A 23699-nucleotide genomic window follows, 5' to 3' on the forward strand; every position below is an offset into this window, starting at 1 on the left:
ATTTAGTTTTCAGAATTATTAGACTGCAATCCTCTGGTTCTCTTAACATCTTTATAAATAGCTTTGCATTTGTTATTTTCTGCTTCCCTCATAAGAAGGGAATTTTAATCAGGAGGTTACACTACAGTGAGTAGTTCAGCTATTTAATCCTTGAGTACTTCTGGAATTCTTTTCCTGGAAATTACTTATTGTTCATTTTGTTAAGTTGTATGACTTTATATTCTACTGCTGCTTCAGTTAGACACAGATTCCTAAAGTGTTCTTCATGGGGAAGGCTTCTGACACTGGAACTTCCCAATGCCTACGGTCATGAATGAAAAAGCCAAACTGCTTTTAAACTAACTCTTCCCCCGCACCCCGGATTTGTTTTCCTTTTCCTTTTCCTTTTTTTTCCTTTTCCTTTTCCAACTTGGGTGTAGCCTTCCTTTGAAATGAAGTTTTCTGGTGTTTTCATGCTTTGTAGTGTGTGATTGTATGCATGTAGTCTTCCTCAAATCTTTTTTTATAGGCAGTAGGTACTTGTTCAGTTTCCTCTACGCTGCCTTAGACTCTGTACCTTCTGCACGCAACTTACCACTTTGTTGCTCTTACTTTCTTCCAAATAAGTGCCTACGTTTTAGAAAGTTCATATTTTCCAAAAATCCATGCTGCAGTAATTTTTTTTATTTTTTGTATGAGTAGGTGAATACAAGCACATTATAGTTACTGTAGCTCTTTGAAACAATTGCAGCACAAAAATTATTCCTTTGTACTGTTCAGAACCAAGTTAAGAAACAATAAGCTCTACTGAGCCCAGATCTTACAAGCTGCTTGGTATAATAGTTTCTAGTGGTGTCTGAAAGTTTGATCTCCTTGTGCTCTGATGTGAACTGTGGTTGCTGTGTCCTGGGGAGAAAGCAATCTCCTAGACTCCCTGTTTGCCACCTTTGCAGCCTTCCTGGTCTCCTTCATCATGTCACTTCATCATGCCTGGTCTGGGGGCTTCAATCCATGAGATTTCTGTGTTACTTCTGATCAGAAGAGTTTATTTAGTCTATTTGACAGCAGATTTAGTTTAACATTTAGAATCACTTTAATAATAATGAATGATCACTCCTTGAAGTGGAATGTAGATTCTCATAGAAGTTAAATGCATCATGTTTTTCAGGGAAACAAAATTACGTGCAAGGTCTCTTTAGGGCATTCTGTGTTACAAAGAAGAAGAAAGAGCCACCAGAAATTGTTTTCTCATGTTGTGCTAACAGTGAGATTTTGAAAGAGCACTTAAAATGCTATGGCAGAAATTGTATACTTTCAACAGGAATTATTGTAAAAAGTATAGTCCCAAATTGGAGTTTACAACTCACTGCAGACACTCTTTCCTGGAAAATGTCACAATTTTTATCATAACAACTATGCTGGATTGTTCTTAAATGCACTTCTGTGACTGATAACACCAATTTAACAAAAAGATACTGCAATATTTTCTAGTCTTGAGTATACTTGTGATCTGTTTAAAACAGGCTGGAAAAAAAATTGCTGGTTATTTACTAAGAGAGAAATTGTAATCTGTGTTTGACTGGGACAGAAAATATTTTGCTTTACTCAAGTCTCTCCCTGTGAGAGTATTTTGAAACAGATTGATTGATCAGTTGTATTTATTGTCCGAACTGTGCTTTCAAATTTCAGTTTTATTATGTACTCAGTCAAACTACTTTGAATAAAAGACCCACAACTGAGAGGCTTTCTTCTGAATATGTCCTAACTGCATTTCTTTTTTCTGTCTTTCTCAAGCACCCCCATGATACTCTCTATGAATGAGGCACTATAAAGTAAAGAAGTCTATATGATACTTCAGATGGGAAACATACAGAGCCCAGGAAAACTTTGATTGCTTGGTATCAAAAAAAACCCTTTTTATTTCTTAGGTAAAAAAAAGGAAACATGGACATTATTATTGCTGACTCTCAAAATGGAATGGGAAGGAGTTGCAGAATGTCTAAAGCATGCCAGTTTTTTCTGTTTCTTAAAATTTACTTTGCACATGTTTCGCTTCATTTGTTTCCATTTATTTTTTTTTCCTCAGGCCAATTTCACTTTTGGTTTTGTGGAAAACTTGAAGACTTATTCTGAGACGTGGCTTAGGATGTCAGAGATCTTCAAAACCAGTAGAAATGTTCTTACAGTCTCACGACTACAGGTTGGTGAACTGTGGGAGATCTTTTTATTTTCCAACCTTTTGCTGTTTGATATAGACAGTATTTCTCTAAATGCAAAACCACCCATATATCTGACTTCAGATTTAAAAAGAGTTGAAAAAGACACAGGTTAACTTTAGGTTATGAACTTATGGGCTGATGCTGAGAAACTTCTGACATGAAAATAGTTAAAAGCAATGCTGTCTCACTCTCTCCAGCATTACTCATTGAACAACAGGGGAAATAAAATGTTCTTGGTAGTTGTTTGTTGATTTCTTATGTTTGCCATCAAAATGTGATGCTGATTAAAAAAAACTGATGAGGAAAACATTGACTATAAAAGAAAAAGGTATTCCTATTACTGGAGTTTTTCGATTCTACGTATTTGTGCCTTCCCCTGTCACCTCTCCTAAATCTCTTCCCCACCCCTTGCCATTTGTTTGAAATGTGTGGTGTTAACCTCTTAAGAGGGAAAGACCAAAGGCACGGAGAAGCTGAATGACTGCTGCAGTGTCATGAAGGAAATCTTGGTAATGGACTGAACATTAATAGATATGTATATTGTATTTTCTTAGAAAAGATAAACCTAAGGTAACATCTATCACTTTTCATTTCAGGAAGCCCTGCAAAACAATTTTGTAAAGCATTTCATAGAAAGTAATTTGGATATCAACACAGAAAAACTCCTTAAAAAAATGCAGACATATGGTAAGAATATGAAAGTACATGTAATGGTTAGTCTTGTTAGACCTCAACGTAGAACTACATTTAGTTGAAATTGAATATTTTACCTACACAAGTGATTCGTAAGTTAAGTAATAAGAGGCTTTACCCTCTTGAATTAGTCTCAAATGTAATTGTCTTTTTTCTTTTGAGTTGTCTGGATAATTTGAATTTCAAATATTGAAACAATATTTGTAACAAGTCAGAAGTGGAAAAGTGTCATGGGAGAGTCTTAAACATATCATCCATACTTAAAAGGAGTGAAGGGAAATATAAACCTTGTAGCCACAGTTCTGTTAGGTAGAAATATTTTTTGTAGTAAATTTTGAGGGACATACATAGAAAAAGAGATTGGATGCAGTCAGCGAGTTTGATCAAAAATTCTCTATTTATTTTTCTCCATTAATCCAGAATCAATTGTGTGTGGTATCCTTGAGCCTCAGAAAAGCCTGAGAGAGAGGATTATAACCAGGGAGCTGCACTGTCAGTAGCAAGCCCTGGGTCAGCCTCAGCCCTGGGATATCCCAGTGGGACCAGGGGATGATGCTGAGGGCAGAACACCAGCCCGTGGGAAGCAGTGTGGGCCCAGGTGCACAGGCAGGTGTGAAGTGGTGGGAGCTGCCCTGTCCGAGCTCTGGTGGGAAAGGAGTGTCCCTGATTCCTTCATCTGCCTGGCAGCCTCCCCTGGGAACAGCCACCCTGGCTGCTCCCTTGCTGCATTGATAGTGAGCCCTGGCAGCCAGACAGAGAGCCTCCAGTGTCAGGTAGATAGCCCAAGGGGAATGGTTCTTAATGGAGGAGAAGGGGAGTCATTATTTTGACAAATTTGGGATATTCAAGGATTTAAGTAGGAGAAGAGAAAGGATTATGCTGTAAATTTAAGCTACTTAACGATTTTATAAGAATTTGATAATTTAATAAACATTCAGTATATGCAGTTGTCAGTAAGGTAGGTGTACGATCATTAAAATGCTTGCCAGCATGTGCCAGAAGGAAAACTCTGTACTGAAGCAGAGTCTGGTGTCATTTAAGAAAAGTTCATGGTTTTGAGAAAAAGAAACAGAGAAAAGTGGGATAAAATGCAGCAACAGACAGTGCAACATCACGGACAAAGGGAGCAGGGTACTTCCTAGAGGAGGATTGTGTTAGAAAGGACAGATCTGTATGGTTTCAGCTCAGTGGCTGTTATGAGACAAACAGAAATCTGTTCCACTTGCTTTCTGGAGGAGGGCAGTGATGAGCTCTCAGGCACCCCCACAGAGGGACTTTGTGACCCTCGCTGCTTTGGAAAAATTGACTTTATGGAAATGTAGATAATTAAGTCTGCTTTACAGTCCGGGTAAAGACTACAGATAAAATAAATAAAGGTACCTGAAATACAGCTTTTATTGGTTTTCTGTTTCTGCCTCTAGGCAGGAGATGGACAAAATCCACAGAGGCTCCTGAGAGCCTGTAAATAAAGTGTACTACTTCATTTGTAGTGTACTACTTCATTGAAGTGTGCAAATTCATTGTACTACTGCCCTGAGCTGGTGCACTCACAGCTGGTGTGAGCTGGTGTGGCTTTTCTTTAGCAGACAGGTTGTGAGATTTAGTTGAAATTGGCCTTGGTTTGAAGGCTTTTAATGAAGACTAGGACTGCCTATGCCACTTTCAGTAAGAAAAATGGCAAATGACATATTGAATTCAAACTGGAAAGAATCTGGGCTTTGTGTCCTCCTTAGGCAAGGGAGTCAAATTTGAATCTACTTTCTCTTCAGACTTCAAATGACTTTCTTAACCACTGAACTGCTGACTAGTCTGAGTTGGACACAGCTCACCCCTCGAGGTGAAGATCGATCATAATGCAGCTAAAAACCAAGCCCCCAGAATCACAATATCGGAAAGATAGGATGGAGGAAAGAACAAGTCTCTTAAACTTCAGGGCATGCTGAAAACATAGCTGCCTTGATCTATTAGTTGAGTAATACCTGGATTTTGTTTGTGTGGACCTAACACTGAGAACTACATGATAGGTTATGGACAAATATTCAATTAAATAGATATCATGATCTCTGGAATTATCAGATCCATCTTCACTGATGCAGACAGCATCAAAGAAATCTGTACCTGTGTTTCTCAAGCTATAGCTTTTTAAGAGAACTAAGGACATTTGATAATATGAAATAAATGGTTAATAGTTTGAAGAGTCAAGACAAAATATAATTTAAGTAGGGTGGCTTATGAAACTAGATTTTCCTTATTTGAAGGGAATATAGTTGACAAAATTAACATAATAAAAAACTGAAAATCAATAGGGGCTATAGATCACAAGAGCATTTATACCTTTGTGAAACTGATCTCTCCAAAGTGCCAGAGCACTCCCCTGCATTTATTATGCTTCTTTGTATAGACTCGCTTGGTTGTTTTATTTCTTGAAAAATGGTATGCACTCTTATTTTTATCTTAGCTTGTATGCTTTTTGTTCATTTTATTAGACCATAATCATGAGTAACTTAACTGTAAACCTCTGTTCTTACATTTTTTTTTTTTTAAATTTTCATCAATCTTATATTGCATCAGTGTTTTGCCCTGTAATTACCTTGCTTGTGTCCAATGCAAACCTTGAATATATTTATGGTACTGGTTTTACCACTCACAGTCTTTATTTTCATCCAAAGCTCCAGCTTTCTAAAGTCTCCTGATCTCTGTGATTATGCCTTCTAACTAAAGCAAATATTCCCTGCTTTTATTACATCTACTCTCGCATACAGATGACTTTTAATTATCCTCAAATACAAGGTGCTTGTGATCTTTTTTATTTCTGTATAATGATATAAAAAATGTTAACAGATTTAGTGATGGTTTTTCCATGCTACTCCTGCTGTAAAATGTCATGGAAGGAGTGGATAGGTGTAGAACTTTTCCAATGTCTCTATAAAATCATCATGTTTGCAAGACCTCACAAGGTTATCAATTTCTAAAACTGTTAGCAAGATTACTGTGTCAGATTTACTCAGATGGACCAAGGTAAATATTTAGGCTGAGGGCTGAAAAGCTTGTGTTTTTCTTCTTAATCCCTTTACTTTCTAAGCTAGCTGTGTGTGGGCAAGGCAATTGTTTTCCTCTATGCTTGCCTTTGCAGCCCAGCAACTTGCAATAATTTCCTACTGATCTTATATAAAACCTGTCCCACTAGAACTTGTGAGCTCCTTGCTGGGCACAGTCCTTACAAACCCTCAGGAGCACCGAGAGGCGTTTGTGCTGCAAGCTCCTCTCTTAAATTCTTGCTTGCTGAGTGTCTCTCTTGTTCTTCTTCTTTGATTTCTCCCAGACATGAATTTTCTTTTTTCACTATCAAGGACTCTCCCTTACAGAGGGCTACATATGATTCCGTGTATAACAGCTAGGGTGATAAAAAAACCAGACCAAAACAAGCAGCTTTCCTTTGTGCTACCCATCTGCTGCCCTCATTGTAATGAAATAATTTTCTGCATCTTTAGAAGGCAAGAAACAAACAGCTGTAATACCATCACTGAAAACTGTGCCCCTACCCAAATCTTCTCATAACTTCTTCTAATTTCTGACCAAAATTTGTTTATTCCTGATTTATTCCAATTTACTCTTCTAGCAACTTCTTATTTTTTACTTAAATAGCACTTCTACCCAATGGTTTTACCCAATTTACATTTCCTCCCAGTTACTTAATGATAGGTAAAACAAGATGAGGGCTGGCTTGATTTTTAACAAAATATGAAGATAATAGTGAACATAGATTTACCAAGTTTTTCATTTATAATTGCCACATTTATAAATGGGAAAAAACAAGGTCACCAACTCCATGGATCTTGATTTTAAAATGTTAATGTAGATTGCATTTTTTCATATGTACTATTTCTATGATGAAGTATGGAAGTTCATTAACATTAAGACTATTTTTTTTCTAGAAATATTTAGGTATGCCACATTCAAAGCCAACAACAATATCAATGTTATTTCTTACGCTAAAATATTCAGCAATTTAACTAATGAGAGAAGCTTTTCTTATCTAATTATTGATTTAAAATAAAGGTCTTGTGTGTGTATATATGACTCAATGATAGAATGCTTTCAGTAGGAGGGGACCTTAAGGATGATATAGTTCCAAACCCCTGCCATCTTCTGCTAGACCGGTTTGCTCAGAGCCGCATCCAGCCTGACCTTGAACACTTCCAGGCTTGGGACATTCACAGCTTCTCTGTGCAACCTGTTCCAACCTAAACCTTCTCTCACAGTTTAAAGGCATTCTCTCTTGTCCTACCAGTCTATGCCCTTGTAAAAAGTCTGTCCCCAGCTTTTTCAGGCCACAAAAAGATCCGGAAGGTGCTATAAGGTCTGTCTGGAGCTCTCTCTTCTCCAGGTTGAACAACCCTAACCCTTTCAGCCTGTCATCATAAAAAATAATGCATATAGGACTGTATATACTTATATACACATATAAAAAAATGTATATGAAAACCCTACCTTTTGGGGTTCATGTTAGGCCTATTCGCTTCTCTCTAATGTAAAAAAAAGTGGCATCATGGGTGTTTCCTTTACTGTCCTTCTCAAGGATAGCCATAAATAAGACATTTATTATCTCTATTCAGTTATGGTTTCTCTCAACCTATGAATTCACCCCGTCATTACTTGCCTGTCTTTTGAATTCTAGACTGTCAGTTCCTCTGCTTTTTCTCCTCCTTTCTACCCTTTCCCACTGTTAATCATGCCTCTTCTTCAGACTGCTTCATACATTTTCCACTTATCTGCCTCCCTATTGTAGTATTTCCTGTGCTGATGCTGAGTAATGCCTATGATCCAGGATTTGTCTGCCACCACTGTTACCATAGGTCATCACCTATCCTTTTTAAAACCTGTATCTTCAAGTGAATGTTAAAAAATTTAAGATGGAAAATTGTGTTGGATGTCTTATGGCATTGTCTATTACCTGAGAAATTCAAATGTTTTTATTAGCTCTAGATGGGTTAAGATTGTTTCTAGATCATGCTATCCTTCTGATTTTTCTCGTAAAAATAATGATATAGCATTATCCCTACATTCTTTACCAATAGATGAAGATCTGAATTCCTCCAAAGGCTAGGTTTTTCAGAAAACAGGTTTTGATTGAGGTATATGTTTATCCTGGATCTATAGATAATGTAACAATGAAGACATTCTTAGGCTTTTTTCAGATACTTTTAAATGTAGGACTTCTATCAAAATGCTTATGCTGTATGTAACAGTTCTTGAAATAGTCACAATATCAAGGAGAAAAGAACTGGATAATATGTTGCTAAATGAGACATTAATTTCTGTTATGATGTCTGAAGCACAGTAATTCCCTTGTATTTGTGGGAGTAGTTATGGAAGCATAATAAAAGTTTAGACGTCCTACAGTTTCAAGGGTATGGGCTCCTTCTAGAACTTTGCTGAAATTTGCTATGTTTTTGTTCATCTGAAATTGAAGGAAAGAGTAGCCGAGGGCTTCTAAAAGCCACTGAGACATGAACTGCTCATCCACAAGTTCACACTGAAATTTCTGTTTTTAAATTTTTTTTTTTCATACAAAAAGGATTATCTTATAGGACGTGTAAGTGACAGCGCACCTTTCTGTTCTGATGGTTAAAACTAATCAAGTCCAATTTGCTTCCTCATCCTAGAAACTATGACAAACAAGATGCTTAACAGCTCAGCAAGTAAACAGATTGACCTGTTGACACAGCTTGTTGTAAATATCTCTTCCTGTGTGTTACTGGACCGCTTCCAGCCTTTTGACTCTGTAGAGAAATTGGAGGAGAAGGCTCATGAACTCATGCAGGAGAATAATCTTTTGGCTAGTAAGTACCTTATGTAAAACATATTTTTACACAAAGTTTCAGACTTTATAGTTGTCTGTGTTTATCGATAAGGTAGGTTATAGCTACAGAGTTTCAAAGTGTGCATTAAATCACATAATACAGTCAACATAAAGCGCATTTGAATGCTCTAATGTAAGCTGAAAAGACTAATTATACTGTTTTAACTGTGGAATGGCCAAATGAATCCTTGGTGTCTTCTATTTCTATCAAAGTATTTAGAAGAATGGTCATAAATATTTAAAGAAGAAAAATATAAAAAAATATGGAATACTGAGGAAACCTAAGATGACAGGATCATCTGGTTTGAATCCTTTCAAAAATTATTTTTTACATTTCTGACTTTTCAAAAGGAGGAAAGAAAGGAGTTCTGTTAAGATTTACTCTTTACCTCGGAGAAATTAGTTTGTTTATTCAGAGTAAATAAGTTCTTCAGGAATTTGTTTCCTTCCTTGAGATTACACTTTTTTCCTTTTTCCTGCATTATATGCTTATTGCTGAGAATCAATTAATCTTACAAAGGACTACAAAAGGCAAGAATATTTTTCCTTAACACGTACACTTGTCCTGCAGAAAATGCTGTACATTGTATGTAACGTTTCCAAAAGAAAGGAAGGCCTTAACTCTATAAAAAGTGTTCCACAGTGTTTTCCCACTGTCGTTTTGGGGATTTTGTCCCACTTACACAACAGAAGACACGAGAAATCACTTGTGAAGAAGGAAACTGTTCAGTCTGGAATCCCATGCTTGTTTTGTGATCTGCACAGTACCCTGGCAATTGCCACCCTCTATCAATACAAAACCAACAGGCCATACATACCTTGAGATAAGGAAAATTGTTCAGGAGTACTTTGGAGAAGGCACACTGTTTCTCTCTTTAAGGAAAGAAATGGACAGATAAATCTTAACCCTCAGAAAACTGAATTATCAAATTCTAGTTCCATTTTCCTTCCACTTACCTAGGAAAGGGGCCTATGCTAACATAAGCCAATACATTCTGAGTATTTTTCAGTACTCTGGCCTTATTATCTCCTCACATTATTAGAGAAGATGACGTTTTCAGGAACCCAGTGTGTCTGACATGTCAGTTACATGCTCTGATATAGGCATATATTCCTTTCAATAGAAAAATGTTAAACTAGAATAGAGCTTTCTTTTTTTTTTTTGTGGTTGTCAGAGCCTTCATAGCTTCAATGAATATCTTAGAAAATCAGCTGTTTGTGTAAATGGGAAAATGAGATTGGCCGGTTGAGAGAAATCATGTTTGCAGTAAAGTATCCTGTATTTTATTATCTTTCAGAGAACCAGATGGCAGGTAAGGTATCTCTCCCTTTTCCCAAGGAAGAAAAGGGCAACATTTAGTATTTATGCAGAAGTCCTAAAAGAGAACACAAGCAATTTCATGTATTTGGCTTCCTCTTTACAGCTACATATTGAGCTTTTTTCTGTGTGGTTGGAGTTTTTTTCCTTTAAACAAAGCTAGAGAAAAAAACCATGCAAATTCTGCTGTGCTAAACTAGAAGTTCTGCAACTGACTTGAAGATTAATGTCAGAATAAATTTCAGTGGGTTGGTACTGTTTACTTTGTTATCTGCTTATGGAAGCTGTTATCCTTTTGATACACAACTTTTTTGGCTGCTGCTTTTACTGTGGAACTGATATCAGTCCCCAAAAAGGGCTAAATGTGGATGCAAAGAGAAAAAAAATAAAGACAAATCACCTCAGATAAAAATTATTTTTATGAACCCATTAATCATGTGAATAATATTTTTCATTTCATATTCATGAAAGTGAAAAATGTGTCTCTGAAACCTGCCATTTTTGGGCTTGGGGTCAAGAAAGTTTGGCGGCCTGCCCTGGCAGATTAATGCATCCTATATCATATGGTAATTATGCATTAGTTAGCTATGGAAATAGCATGAATTATACAAGCTTAGTTATGAAGCTTCCTTTCTCCTTGTGTCAGGTATCATCTTCAATATCCCAGAAGACAAGAAGCAAGATTCTAGCAACGTCCTTCCAAGACACATTTCATATACAATTAGAACCAGTGTTCTCTACAGCATGAGAACAGATTTGATTAAAAACCCAACATGGAAATCCCATCCCCAGAAATTGCCAGCTGATGGGTTTAAATACAACCATGTCTTTATTCCTCTTCAAGACATGATTGAAAAGGCAATTATTTCAGCACAGACTGGGACAGATGCCTCAGAGACAGCAATTCAGGTGCAAGCCATGCCTTACCCTTGTCATACCAGTGATCTGTAAGTAAAATTGCAGCTTTTTGATTTGATGTGTTATCCTTGTTAGATTAGCTCTGGAGAGCTTGGGATCCTACTAGGCTCCCAGCTTTCAGTGGATGAATGTGTATCTCTGCACAGGCTTAAACAAGTACATCCAATACCAGTGTATTACAGTATAGCAAATGTTTTCCAACAGCTGTGTTTAACATAAGTTTGTCTGGCAAATGACCCCTTACAAAGTGTTTGCAGCCATAATGTGGAATAGTCTGTTGGACTGAGGCTGTGTTAACTTAGTGGGCAATTTACTTGATTATTCTAAGAGATACCTTTTAAATCCTTAGTTGTCTTGTGCACAAACTGTAAATTGAGCCATTAAAGGGTAAAGTTGGTGAAGTAGAAGTGCACAGTTTTTCTCTGTAAAACCATCAAATATCCTAACTATTAGATTTTAAAATTAGTCAATGGTAATAAATATGTTAAAGCGAAGTGAAAATTGGCTGGGTCATGTTATTCCTCATTGTCCAAATATATTACTTTACCATCAACACAAATCCAAATTTTGTTTCACTTTGGTTGGAGCTCTAAAGAGTAATTATATCTGTTGTATGGTTTAAAATATTATAATGTGTAATGATATAATAATATTGTATTGTACAAATACATACATTTATCTTGTTACAAAAGAATTGATAATTCTACTCAGAACAGGAATAAATCTTATTCATGTCAGATCTTATTTAGTCCATGGTTTGAGAACAGTTCCAGTATTAACCTATTAACATTCTGCTAGAAAATAGTTTACCTTTGCAGCCTGACAACTCTTTGTTCTTTCATAGATTCTTGAACAACATAGGGTTTTTTTTCCCACTTATGATGATGTTAACATGGATGGTTTCAGTTGCCGGTATGGTTCGCAAGCTGGTTTATGAAAGAGAAATTCACCTTGAAGAGGTAAGAGGCAGATTAACCTCTGAAAAGAAAATTTATTCACTTACGTGCACTGAAATGCCAAAGTTGTGAGGTACTTTTAAGTACTCATAATCCAGATGGCTTTGTTTTCACTTGTTTCCTCGGGGCAGTAGGTTCTAGTTCTAGCTGCCAACTCAGATTCACAATATTGTTTGAGCATCAGTTTGCAAATATTGTCCATGAGGTAAAAAGCGAAAGTTGAAGCTGGAAAGTGTAATTTGGGAAGGCCTTGTTATTAGAATGATTTTTGTTTTGGATTCTTTTTCATGTTTTGCTCTATGTAGTCTGTAATGATAAAATTACCTAAAATAAGTTAAGAGTATGTTATGTACTGTGTAATTATCAGAAATATAAGCCAGATTGCCTACCAAAAGAAAAGGAGACGACTATTTGCTTCTATAAATAGCTAGTCTTCACAGGTGCTGAGCATTTGGAAGGAGAGGATCCTTGAGATACATTTTCTATAGGGATAAATACACTTTTTAAAGAATTACCCTGGTTTCATTGTATCAGCAGAATTACTGCTTGATTAAGATCTTTAATTTAGGGAATTATTAAGGAGTTATCTAATTTCTCTAATCTTTCTGTTGTAAGATAAACTTTTTAATACTCCAAAATATTGCATCAGCTTAATATTAATTTTGATGATCTTATGAGAACTACTTCAGAGGTTTTATTTGATTGTATCTAAAGGCATTTTTTTTATAAAAAGAGGGATGTGCTTCATACCTGGCTACATAATTATTTGCCTGGTAATACATAAAAGTTACAAACTGCATGTTTCTTTCAGATGAGCAACAGGCTAGGAAAAAATACTTGAATATACACTGCTGTGGATATTCTCAGTTCTTTTTAGAGTATTAAAAGGCAAACTCCTTATTGGAAGAACCAGTAATCTGACATGTGTTCTTGAAACCCAATGAAAAAGAGAGTTTTGATGAGCATGGTGACTCCTTATGTTCATGTGTGATGATCTCAGAGACTGCTCTGCTCACTAATGTGTCTGATTTAGGAGAGCACAGGAAAAGGGCAAAGAGAAAAGAAGTTTAAGGGGAAGATGACATCCTTTGTGAAGCTTGTAGTGTCTTGGTGACAACATGTTTTGTTTAAAAAGAAAAACAAAAGGAAAGTTTTTTTCCTAACTTTAACTCTCTTTGCTATGTTGTCTTGCAGTATATGAAGACAATGGGAGTGTATCCAGCCATTCATTTCTTTGCTTGGTTTTTGGAGAATTTCATTGTGCTTACAGTAAGCAGCTGTGCGCTGGCCATCATTTTAAAAGCAAGTGGTATCTTTGCTTATAGCAACGGCTTCCTTATCTTCCTCTTTCTCCTGGAATTTGGAGTAACAGTTATCATGTTAAGCTATTTTTTGGGAGCGTTTTTCAGCACTGCCAATACAGCAGCTCTGTGCGCCAGCCTTGTCTATATGATCAGCTTTTTACCCTACATAGTTTTGTTGGTCTTGCAGAACCAGCTGAGTTTCACCAACCAGATTGTAATGGTAAATATTTCTTCTTTTCTAATTTTTCTCCTCCAACTATATTGTGAATTCTTTAGTGTCAAAACTTCAGACTGTAATGTATTTATTTTTTCCCATATTTCTATTTGTGATTATTGGAAATAAATCACACTAATAAATCTCCAACTGAGAAAATATTTAGAAGGTTGAAAGGAATGAAAAATAAATTGTCAGGGCAATTTTGTAAACCCACAGAAAATATAAGGCATTCCTGGGACTCATGAGTTTTCTGAATGTCTTGACCTCAAAATATTGGTAACATTAGTGTATTTTCAAGATCAGCTGATGACACACCACTTCTCAAAATCATAATTTGTTTGGAAAAAAACCTAGTGATACATTTTCTGTTAATATAACTGGAGAATAGGTCAGAAATTTGTCCAACCATATAATTGTAAAAAAAAAAAAAAAATATGGTTTTTTGGTGTAGGTTCTTGCAGGTCCTTTCCTGTTCTATGTATTTATTCCACAGGCTGGTTTATGTCTTTGTACTGTCCTAACATCAGATGACATCAGATTTCACCATCATATAAAGAAAGCCATATTTCACACATTATGGTTTTACTTTTTCAGAATAATTCACTAAATTAAGCTGGTGGAAAAATTCATACACCATTTAAAAATGCTTATTTTTTCAGTTTCAGTTGGTCAGATAAAATAACACTTTCCGATATTAATAACTAGGTCAGTGGAGCTCTGTTAAGTGGAGTAAATACTACTAAGGTTTGTGGGGGAGTATGGTTAAAACATAAAATGAAATAGCAACCGTTAGCCTATGTGGAGGAAAAAATGTTCTATTTAGTTTGTCCTTGATTTTAGTATCACAGTATATTTTCTTTCATGGAACTTGTTAACAACATATTTTTATTTGATGTTCACATACTCTTTCTCCTCTGATGTTGTAGTGTCTTCTTTCTACAACTGCCTTTGGGCAAGGAATATTTTTCATTACATATTTTGAGGGCCAAGAAATAGGTAAGTTCTTTAGTTAGGAGAAAATCTTTGTAATTATTATTTAAAAAAATTACAGTTGGAAATGTTTTTCAATCTGAAAAAAATCTCTAATGAATTAATAAGATGGATAAAGTTCAGGTATTTAAAGGGATGTAATGCTTTTTTTGCCTATTATGGCAAGACCAATGTTGATGACAGTGGATGTTTCAAACTATTGAAAAAGTATCATAGTGGTACAACAGTTTGTTAGAGTGGAAGACAATTGCAGAAAATATTACTTAAATTTCCCACCACACACTTCATCAGAATTGACTCATCTTTACTAAAGGAAGGGCAATATGTGTTTTGGGAAAAACTACTTTTCTTTCCTTGTGGAAAAAAATTGTAGAAGGAATATCATGACCCACTGCAAACAAAGTAGCATTTTCAGTAAAAAAAAAATACAGTTTTTAAAATAAATGTACAACTTTGTTAGTTTTGTTTTCCATTTAGCAGTATGGTAACTTTCTGTAGCACTAGTGTTCACGTCATTTTTGCTTTCATGTCTTCTGCAATGCAATAATTTTATGAAGCAATTATTCAGTGAGTTCATTCCTGTTCACCTCTGAATGCAGTCAATGTACACAATGCTTCTTAGTTAGAATTCACAGATTTAAATCTTCTGATTTACCATTATAGAAATTATATTGAACTTTATGTAATGCTATAATACGTATCAGCAGAGTGGCTTAAAGCCTGATTCATTGGTCAGTACCCCATTTTGTTAGTGCTGTAGTTATTTTTCTTTTGCCAATTTAAAGGCCAGCTAAAACTTCGTAAACAGCCCTTTCTACAGCAGCTTCTCTACATTTTCACAGCAGTAGTGTCAGCTGCTGTTCTAAACACAGGCTTGTAAAGGCATAGAAATTTTTCTCTGTTCATTAGGGTTACTGTTATTAACTATGATTTGTCTTGTGCCAGGGCTTAAATACCCAGAAGTGTGTGGTGTTGATGTGTTTGTGATCTTTAATGCTGTGCTGATTTAGCTTTGACCTTTAAAAAAATCATCATTATTATTACTACCAGGAATTCAGTGGGATAATGTGCACCAGTCAATGGCACAAGGAGGATACATGACCTTTGGATGGATGTGCTGGATAATGTTCTTTGACTCCATTTTATATTTTGTAGTTGGCTGGTATTTCAGCAATATTATTCCTGGTAAGATCATGGACTTGTTCTTATTTCATGCTTTTGAATAAGTTATTTAATATTATTCCATTAATATCTTCACAATGTAAACAATTCAGCCACCATAGGAAACACTAATCATGGCATTGTTTTTCTTGGTTTTATGTAAATAAAACAAAAATATGTCTTTTTCTGAGTTGTAGTTCTGTAGTGCAAAACTATCTGACTTTCTTTAGGGACTGGGAAACAATATTTTCCTTAACACATAAATATTGACTAGTGCTAGACTAGAATTTGTAGCCATCTTTTTTTTGCTGATGGGTGGGCTAATTATTTGATGGAATTAGGAATTTGTTGTATCTTCACAGTAAGAGAGTTTAGTCTAGTAGCAAAACTTCCTCTAGAAAAAAGTTGACTCTCCTGTCGGTATCTGCCTGAAACCCATGAACAGCAGCATGTTTTCAGGTCATGAGAACTTCAGACAGTGCAGTAACTGTATCTTGCTCCCAATCAGTCCACAGTCCAGTGCATAGAGAAAACAAATTGATTTTCAAGTATATTTTCAGAAAGTAATGGTGTGGTTTTAATTTTTATTTCACAAACCAAGTTTTATGTCTTGTTGAGTTGGTTGATGTATTTTCAATCATAGCCTCACACCTCACTGTACGTTTTACCTCTCCTCTGATGATTTAGCTTTCTTCCTATTTGCATATGTCACTTTTTCTTCTGGTTACCTTGTATTTTTTTAAAATTAAAATTATTTTTGCCTTGAAAGATAGAGGAGGGTGGAATATGCAACTGGGTTTTAAAAACTTTGTCTAAAATTGACACTTGCCCTTCAGTGTCAACACAATGACACTCCAAACAAAGAGAATGTGTATTATGCGATGAAAAGATCAGACAATGCCAAAGATTAGTTTGTATATAGGAGTGTGTTTTTGTCCTTTTTGTCCAATAAATGTTTTTTATGGTGGCTGATTTGTTTCCATTTTGCAGATATTAATGGAAGAACTGGTGCGATGGACTATTTTTATAGCAAAAAAATAGGTTTTTCTCTCTTGGCAGGCTATTTAGTGAATTTTCTTCCCTATGGGTTGCAAGATTAAGTCTATGATTCTGTAACACTTTGAAGCTGATTTGGAGACAGGGTAAAGCATCACTGAGGCTTGATTATTTTATGGAAGGACCTGGTTTTATGACCAAATGACTTTTTATACTTTATTAAAATTTTTAAGCAGAGAAAATTATTTGGGCTAATTAAGGGATGTAACCAGCTCATTGTAAGCAATAATAGCACAGTTTTAGTCTACAATCAAATGCTAAATGACTATAAATTTTTGAAAAGTTATATCTTAATTCTTATATAGGTAAATCTGGATTAAAAAACCCATGGTACTTTCCCTTTACTGTTTCATACTGGAAGAACCTGTGTGGTGCAGAGAGAAGCAAGAGACATTATCTGAATTCTAATATGTTTTTCTTCAATGAGAACTTCCAAGAAAAAGGTTTGTAGTTAATTTAATTTGAACAATGGCCTTTTTTTTTTTTTTTGAATAGTGTGCTAGTCATAATCAATTTCCTTTTGTCATTGCTTGGTCCTGAATTATATGTTTAGATTTTGTCCCTTTCTCTCTTTCATTATATAGTATGTACTATGGATATTACATAGTTATATTTTGCTACCCTTTGTAATGATTGAATAATTCTGTGAAATTGTACAGAATTATTTAAGAAAACTCCTTAAAAGATGTAAAACAAGTATCTCCTGGGTTTATGCTGTCCCAGTGTATTGCCTCTTTGCTTTGTTTGAGCTTTTTGGAGTTCACTGAACCCTTTCATACTCTTGCTGAATCTGGAACATGTTTGGCTTCATTAAGATTTTTTAAAAATTGCTTCTTGTTTCAGTGGAAAAATGAACTTTGTTCATTTCTTTCCCTTCTGTTTCTAATTTCCCTCTTCTATAATCACTGTTCTCCCTGTCTCTTCTTAGCCTTTCATCTAGAAAGCTGTTATTGTAACTAATTTTTATCAGCCTCCAGATAATTTCACTTCTCTTCTACGTATGTTCATTTGCTTGCAATTAATTCGGAGTTTTTATACCTTTTTGCCCTTCTCCAGTCCCTTTAAGAAAGTTCCCACATTTAGCTTAGGCTGGAAACAAAGGAGTAAGTCACTCTCAGCTGTATTCCATCTTGGGCCTTAGAACAACATGATGGGTTGCGGTGCTTCTTGCAGCCTTCAAAATATCTTGAGGTTCATTTAAGCACTTGTGGAAAAAAGATTTGTACTTGAATTTCTGCAACTGGAAAAAATTCCATTTTGTTAAGACAATCGTGTTTGGTCCTTACATAAAATGAAGATTTCCAGTGTTTCCCTCTGGGTTCACCACATAATCTGTGGAAAACAAAGCCATAAACTTCTCTGTCTGACCAGTTATTAGTGTGCTTTCTGGCTCAATTTATTTTGGTGATTGTCTTCACTTGGTGGGTTACTTTTCCTCATGTCATGTGGTTGATAGCAAGTTACCTGTGTGTGAATACTAAAACTGTCATGCAGCAAAGGAGCTTGCTGTCCTTTGAAAGAATTGTGTGCCACTGTCCTGACAAGAGGATAAATGCAGTCGTGAAAAATTTTCTTGGAACAGCAAAGTGACTTACTTCCAGGCAATTTTTTCACTTGCTCCATACAGCCAAGTTAAGGGTGTGGAGAATATTTAGGAAATCAGAGGTGTGTGAGGGAGGAGCTGGAACTGCAACTAGAGCAGGGCTGGGAGTGACCAGGGTGCTGTGTACCCACTTGGCGCTCCCATTTGGAGAAATCCCAGGGTAATCAGTTTAGTACTTGCAAGTAACTTGGAGCTCTCCTTCTGGGTATTTCTTGAGCCACATTTTTTGAGGCCCAATCTGCTCTTTAATGCTTTTTCAGTAGTTTAAAGGATGCAAATTTAGGAAACGGCAGAAAGGTTCCTGGAAGAGTGGTGCATGGGTAGGTCTCAGTAATGTCACAACAGATGGTAATACCTTTCTATCAAGTGACCTCAAGTTTAGACAGAAATTTTGCCAGAAGCTTAAAATTGAGTGTGAAAGCAGCAAAACAACTTCTTCATCCACAGTGTAAATAAACCAATCTTTGAAATAATTACATTTTTTAAAATCTATGATTAGATTTATTTTATTCAAACTTTTTATGTCTAGAATAGTTCCATTCTTGTAATTTATGTGTTTTATTTATGCAAAAGTATGGCAAAGAATAAAACTATAAACCATAAATATCTTATGTATATGCATATTCATAAGAATAATTCTCTCTTCTCAAAATTCTCAGGCATAAAAGTTTGTTTCTTTGGCCTAACATTCCAATCTGGCTTGCTTTTGCTTAAAAAGAAACTAAACTAACTCACTACCAGATGTCTAAGTAGTAATGAATCAATAAAATATTAAACATGAATAATGTAATGGGGTTGCTGATTGTGCTCATGTTTGGAAAGTAGTGCAAACCTGACATGGAAAGAAAGGCAACTTCATTGGTGTCATATACCATCTGAGTTTCCTGTGGATGTTAACCTCTCAGTTAGAAGACTGTTGGATATCTGCTTGCCTTGAGCACCTTGAATTATGCTTAGACCAGGCTGCTGCTCTGAATAATTTCAGAGATCTGCTTTGCTTAGTTGACTGAGGGGAATTGAGAAGATTATCTTCCTGTGCCTGTGAATGTTATGTCAATGTTGTGTACCTGAAAGTGGATGACATATGTGAAGTGGCTTATACAGTCAGAATTTTCTAATGCTTATGGGCATAAAAAATGATTGAAGTAATGTTATTATAAGTATTTTTTACTTGAAATAAAATATAGCAACTATTTTATGACTTTATTAAGACATGTAGACATGCAGGTAACTTGGCATAACTCTTATAGGTCGCTTTTTAAAACTGTAAATGGGTCAAATTCCTAGCAAAATAAATAAACATTTCTTTTCAGTGTAGTTTGTGTCAGTTCAGATAACAAATGTCTGTTCTAGGCTTTCATAAATGGTAGTAGAAATTAAGTTATTTTGGTATTCCTTTCATACACACATACTCATTTAGATTCAGCAACCTGCTTCTTCTGCTACTCTTCCCCATGCAGAGCCAGCACCTCAGAGCTGGAAAGTTCCTTGCACTGAAGGAGCCACCATTGGTGTCGTGCTGCTGTCCCTCACCAAAGAGCACGTGGATGGTCAGAAGGCTGCTGTTAAAGACCTCAACCTCACTTTCCATAAGGGTCAGATAACAGCGCTCTTGGGACCTAATGGAGCTGGAAAGACAACAGTTATGTAAGTCTGACTTTTACTGCTGTTACTGTCCCCTCTGATCTCTGCTATGCTTTTTCAATTTAACATTCTATTTGCTCTGCCTTATCCCCCCCCAAAATAAATATTTTATGAATTCTCCAAAGCACATGGAGAGTGAAGGTTGTATATCTATGACAAAAGGAATGTAGTGAGTAGAGAACTGAGTCCTCTGTGCCACTTAAACCATGTTGTGATATCCCAGGAACAGCTTAAGCAGGACCTGGGCATGTCTGGTTGTGGAGTTGAACACATCTTGAAGGAGTGTTCTTCTGGCAACCTATATGTACTCATCACATGGAGAGTGTGGAGTTTTTATCCCCAGAGATTGCAGGGGACTTCTTTCTTGGCAGTTGGCCAGAAGTGAAAGTAATGAAATGAAAAACGACGTATACCAATGTCTCAACTAAGAAGTTTGTTTCTACCCTTCTGTTAGCTATAATCAGCTTTTATCAAGCCAGAGATGCAGGATGGGACCTAAATGGGAAATACTCCTCACAGAATACCCATGCGAAAAACAAAAAAATTATCTGTTAGATTTGGTAGGGAAGAAAAGAAAAACAAACAAAAAAAACCCCAAACTAAAACAAATGAACAAAAAAAGCCACCAAAAGCAAAAAATATCTAAACCCAGCCCCAAACCATTAGTGATGTTTCTATAACTATACTCATCTGAATTGATGTTGCTCTAAGGTTGTTAGAACATGCCTCAGCAATGAGCTAATTGCACATTATCTTGCTGATTTTTTTTTTTTCTTTTCTTAGATCCCTGCTGACTGGTCTGTATCCACCGAGCTCTGGTACCATCATTGTTGATGGGAAGGACATACGGACAGAGCTGGCTGCCATCAGGACAGAACTGGGTGTTTGTCCCCAGTACGATGTCCTGTTCAACACGCTGACGGTGCGAGAGCACCTCCTGCTCTACGGGGCAGTGAAGGCGCCCGGGTGGACAAAAGAACACTTGAATGAGCAAGTCATAGGGTAGGTTTTCCTTCAATTTCTTGAAATGTGTCAAGTAAATTGATAACGACTGTTACAAGCCACCCAAATGAAAAAGAGAAAATGCAAAACTTGCGACAAGAAACAATGGAAACTGCAGAGTTTTGTGAGCTTTTATCACGTTTTGTGTTCTGAAATCATGACTTGAAAATAGAGTTCCTAGTTTCTAGCTCTTACTTGAATATATTTGTAATGGGAACTGTCAATGTTTAAAACCTGGTATACAGAACCATGAAATAATGATGTTTTGACTGGAGTGGAGATGGCTAGCTCTGTGGAAATTGCAGGGGTTCTGCCTCATGCTGTCTGCTTTACCTCTATCCTTGCTGGAGAAGCAGATAGAAAGAAAACTACTGTGCTTGTCCTGAGTTTTTAGATAAATCAACAATGACTTAATATATTTATTATTCTGTATTCCCTCACCTGCAGCAGAAGGAAGGTTAGAAAACCAGAAAAAACAGGTAAATGCAGTGCTTGTTACAACCTTTTTAAATAGGCCACCTTATTTTCCTATGACAAATCCAACCTTGAAATATTTTAAATAAATAAAGAGGTTTAAAAAATGAAAAATCCAATAGGAAAAACAAGTACGAACTCTGACATGAACTTGGAGGATTTGCCACTTGTCTAAAAATGTTTGCTAGTGTTTTTGTGCTGATACTTCTTTGATATAGAACCAAATCTTATTTTTGCCTAGTGTGTATTAAACTAACTAGTAAACTGTACAAACTGATATCTGGTTCATCAATAGAAAACTGCATTTTCTACTTCAGGAATAAAAGCCATGCTTTTCAAAGAGTGTGGCAGTATAAACAGTTTCTGTTTACCTTCTGATTCATGCTAGGCTCTGAGGAGAGCTGGGCACTTCCAAGCTTCAATGGAAACAAATGTCTAGTTGATGGGACTTCTCCTTAAGTGTACAATCAGGCATATGCAGAGGCATTTGTGTCAAAGTGGCCTTCCTTTTTGGCAGCTATCATGAAATCCTGTTACTTTTAAATTTTGATCTGAACAAGCTCAGGTGTGGGACACTATGTTCTGCCCAGAAACAACAGGAAGAATTCTCAAGAACTACAGAGACAAAACCAACTTATCAAATGGTTTAAAATTGATGCAAAATAATGTTCTGTACCTTATGGTACTTAGACTGCTGAATTGCAATTCTAGCAGCAGTCTGTCAAACTAATGGCACATGAGAACACTCAGAACTCTGCAGGCCTTGCTACTAAGAAAAAATATTTTTAATGGCAACAAATGCTTTAAAGGGCTTCAGAGGAATTAGAAAAGCAAGAAAAAAAGCAAACAAAAGCTTTTTATTAACAAAAAAAAAAAAGTGAGCTTCTAAGGAGATTAAGAATAATTTTCCTCACTATATATCTATAGAACAGCTTCTGAAATGTGTTTTCTTAAAAATGGAAAATTCTCTCAGGGTAAATGGTGTGGCTTGCAAACTGCATATTCACCAAAATGTTCAGGAGTTTTACTTAGGACTGTTGAGCCTTCTATGTCTTGCTTGCTAGCTGATGGCACCTGAAAGCTCTTAGGTCAGTGACTGAATGCTCAGTGTGATGAAAAATAAATTAAAGGTCTTATAATATTGCCTTTATTAATAATGTTTCCATACCATGCTTAGATGCAAGATCAGCATCAGAGGGCAAGAGCTGAATTAGAAACATTTGTAAGATATATCCCAATCTTTAGCACAGGAATAAGATTAGATTTGATTAGATAGTATTATTCTACCCAGGGATCACTAATCAGTTTATTTCACAATCACATGTTTTCTGGAAAAAAAAAAAAAAGAAAAGTTAGTATTACCTTATGTACGTACTTCAAATGACTACACATTTTCTAAATTCTCAGGCATCTCTAGTTTTCTATAAATAGTTTGCAAAACCTGAAGCATTGCTTGAGTTATGAAACTAGCAGTCTTTATCATTGTTTAAAGGGGCTTTAATCTGGAGTTTGCTGCAGTTGTGGGACAAAATAATATTTATTTTACTTGCTTTAATTCGAAATTTTTCTTTGCAATACTTGTTTAGAACTTGTGCATTTGATAATGATAAGCATTTATGCTTTGTAGGTAGAGATATTTTTTTCCTGTTTGTTTTTTATACCAACCTATATAATCAGACAGAGGTAGAGACTTTCCATTTACAATAACTTTTCAGTAGTTGTTCTCGGAGTGGATGGGATGTGACTAGAAAAACATTATAAAAATTTGCCCTGTTTCTGTACTTCTGTTTCAGAGCTCTGGAAGATGTGGGTTTATCCCAACATCAGTACAAACCTGTTGGAGCCCTTTCTGGGGGAATGAAAAGGAGGCTGTCAATTGCCATCTCCTTTATTGGAAACTCAAAGACAGTTGTTCTGGATGAGCCCACCAGTGGAGTAGATCCATGTTCTCGCCGTAGTATCTGGGACGTTCTTCTGAAGTACAAAGCTGGTACAAAGTTTATGCACATAATTTGCATCTTATTTTCCTTTCTGGATAATTTTTCAATAAACTTAAATTGGATAGTCAAAGTATAACCGAAATATTATCAGAAACTAAAGACACTAATTTCTGAGGAAACATTAAGTTGAACTTGATAACTTTCAGACAAATCAAATGGCATTACAAGAATTATCTGCTGTTGTACAGAAGGACACCCAATCTAAAAAAGATTAAGCTTAATTCTAAGTCCTGTCCTGAAGTTTCTCCCTTTCCTTTAGCTTCTCAAAATTACTTTCTGGTTTCCATTTCCCATTTTGCATA

The 23699-nt window shown here is 35.9% G+C and overlaps 1 protein-coding gene across 1 annotated transcript in view; it reads left to right on the forward strand.

The window, feature by feature from the left end:
- The window catches only part of ABCA13 (ATP binding cassette subfamily A member 13), a 169612-nt gene that overhangs the window by 48982 nt on the left and 96931 nt on the right, over positions 1 to 23699 (forward strand). The window contains 12 exon segments of the mRNA XM_033058592.1: positions 2066 to 2179; positions 2795 to 2885; positions 8558 to 8734; positions 10719 to 11019; positions 11835 to 11949; positions 13141 to 13470; positions 14394 to 14463; positions 15508 to 15642; positions 16980 to 17117; positions 19738 to 19924; positions 20705 to 20923; positions 23191 to 23387. Of these exon segments, the coding sequence (XP_032914483.1) occupies positions 2066 to 2179; positions 2795 to 2885; positions 8558 to 8734; positions 10719 to 11019; positions 11835 to 11949; positions 13141 to 13470; positions 14394 to 14463; positions 15508 to 15642; positions 16980 to 17117; positions 19738 to 19924; positions 20705 to 20923; positions 23191 to 23387 (2074 nt within the window).

The sequence above is a fragment of the Catharus ustulatus genome, chromosome 1, assembly GCF_009819885.2.
Source record: "Catharus ustulatus isolate bCatUst1 chromosome 1, bCatUst1.pri.v2, whole genome shotgun sequence".
NCBI lineage: Eukaryota > Metazoa > Chordata > Aves > Passeriformes > Turdidae > Catharus > Catharus ustulatus.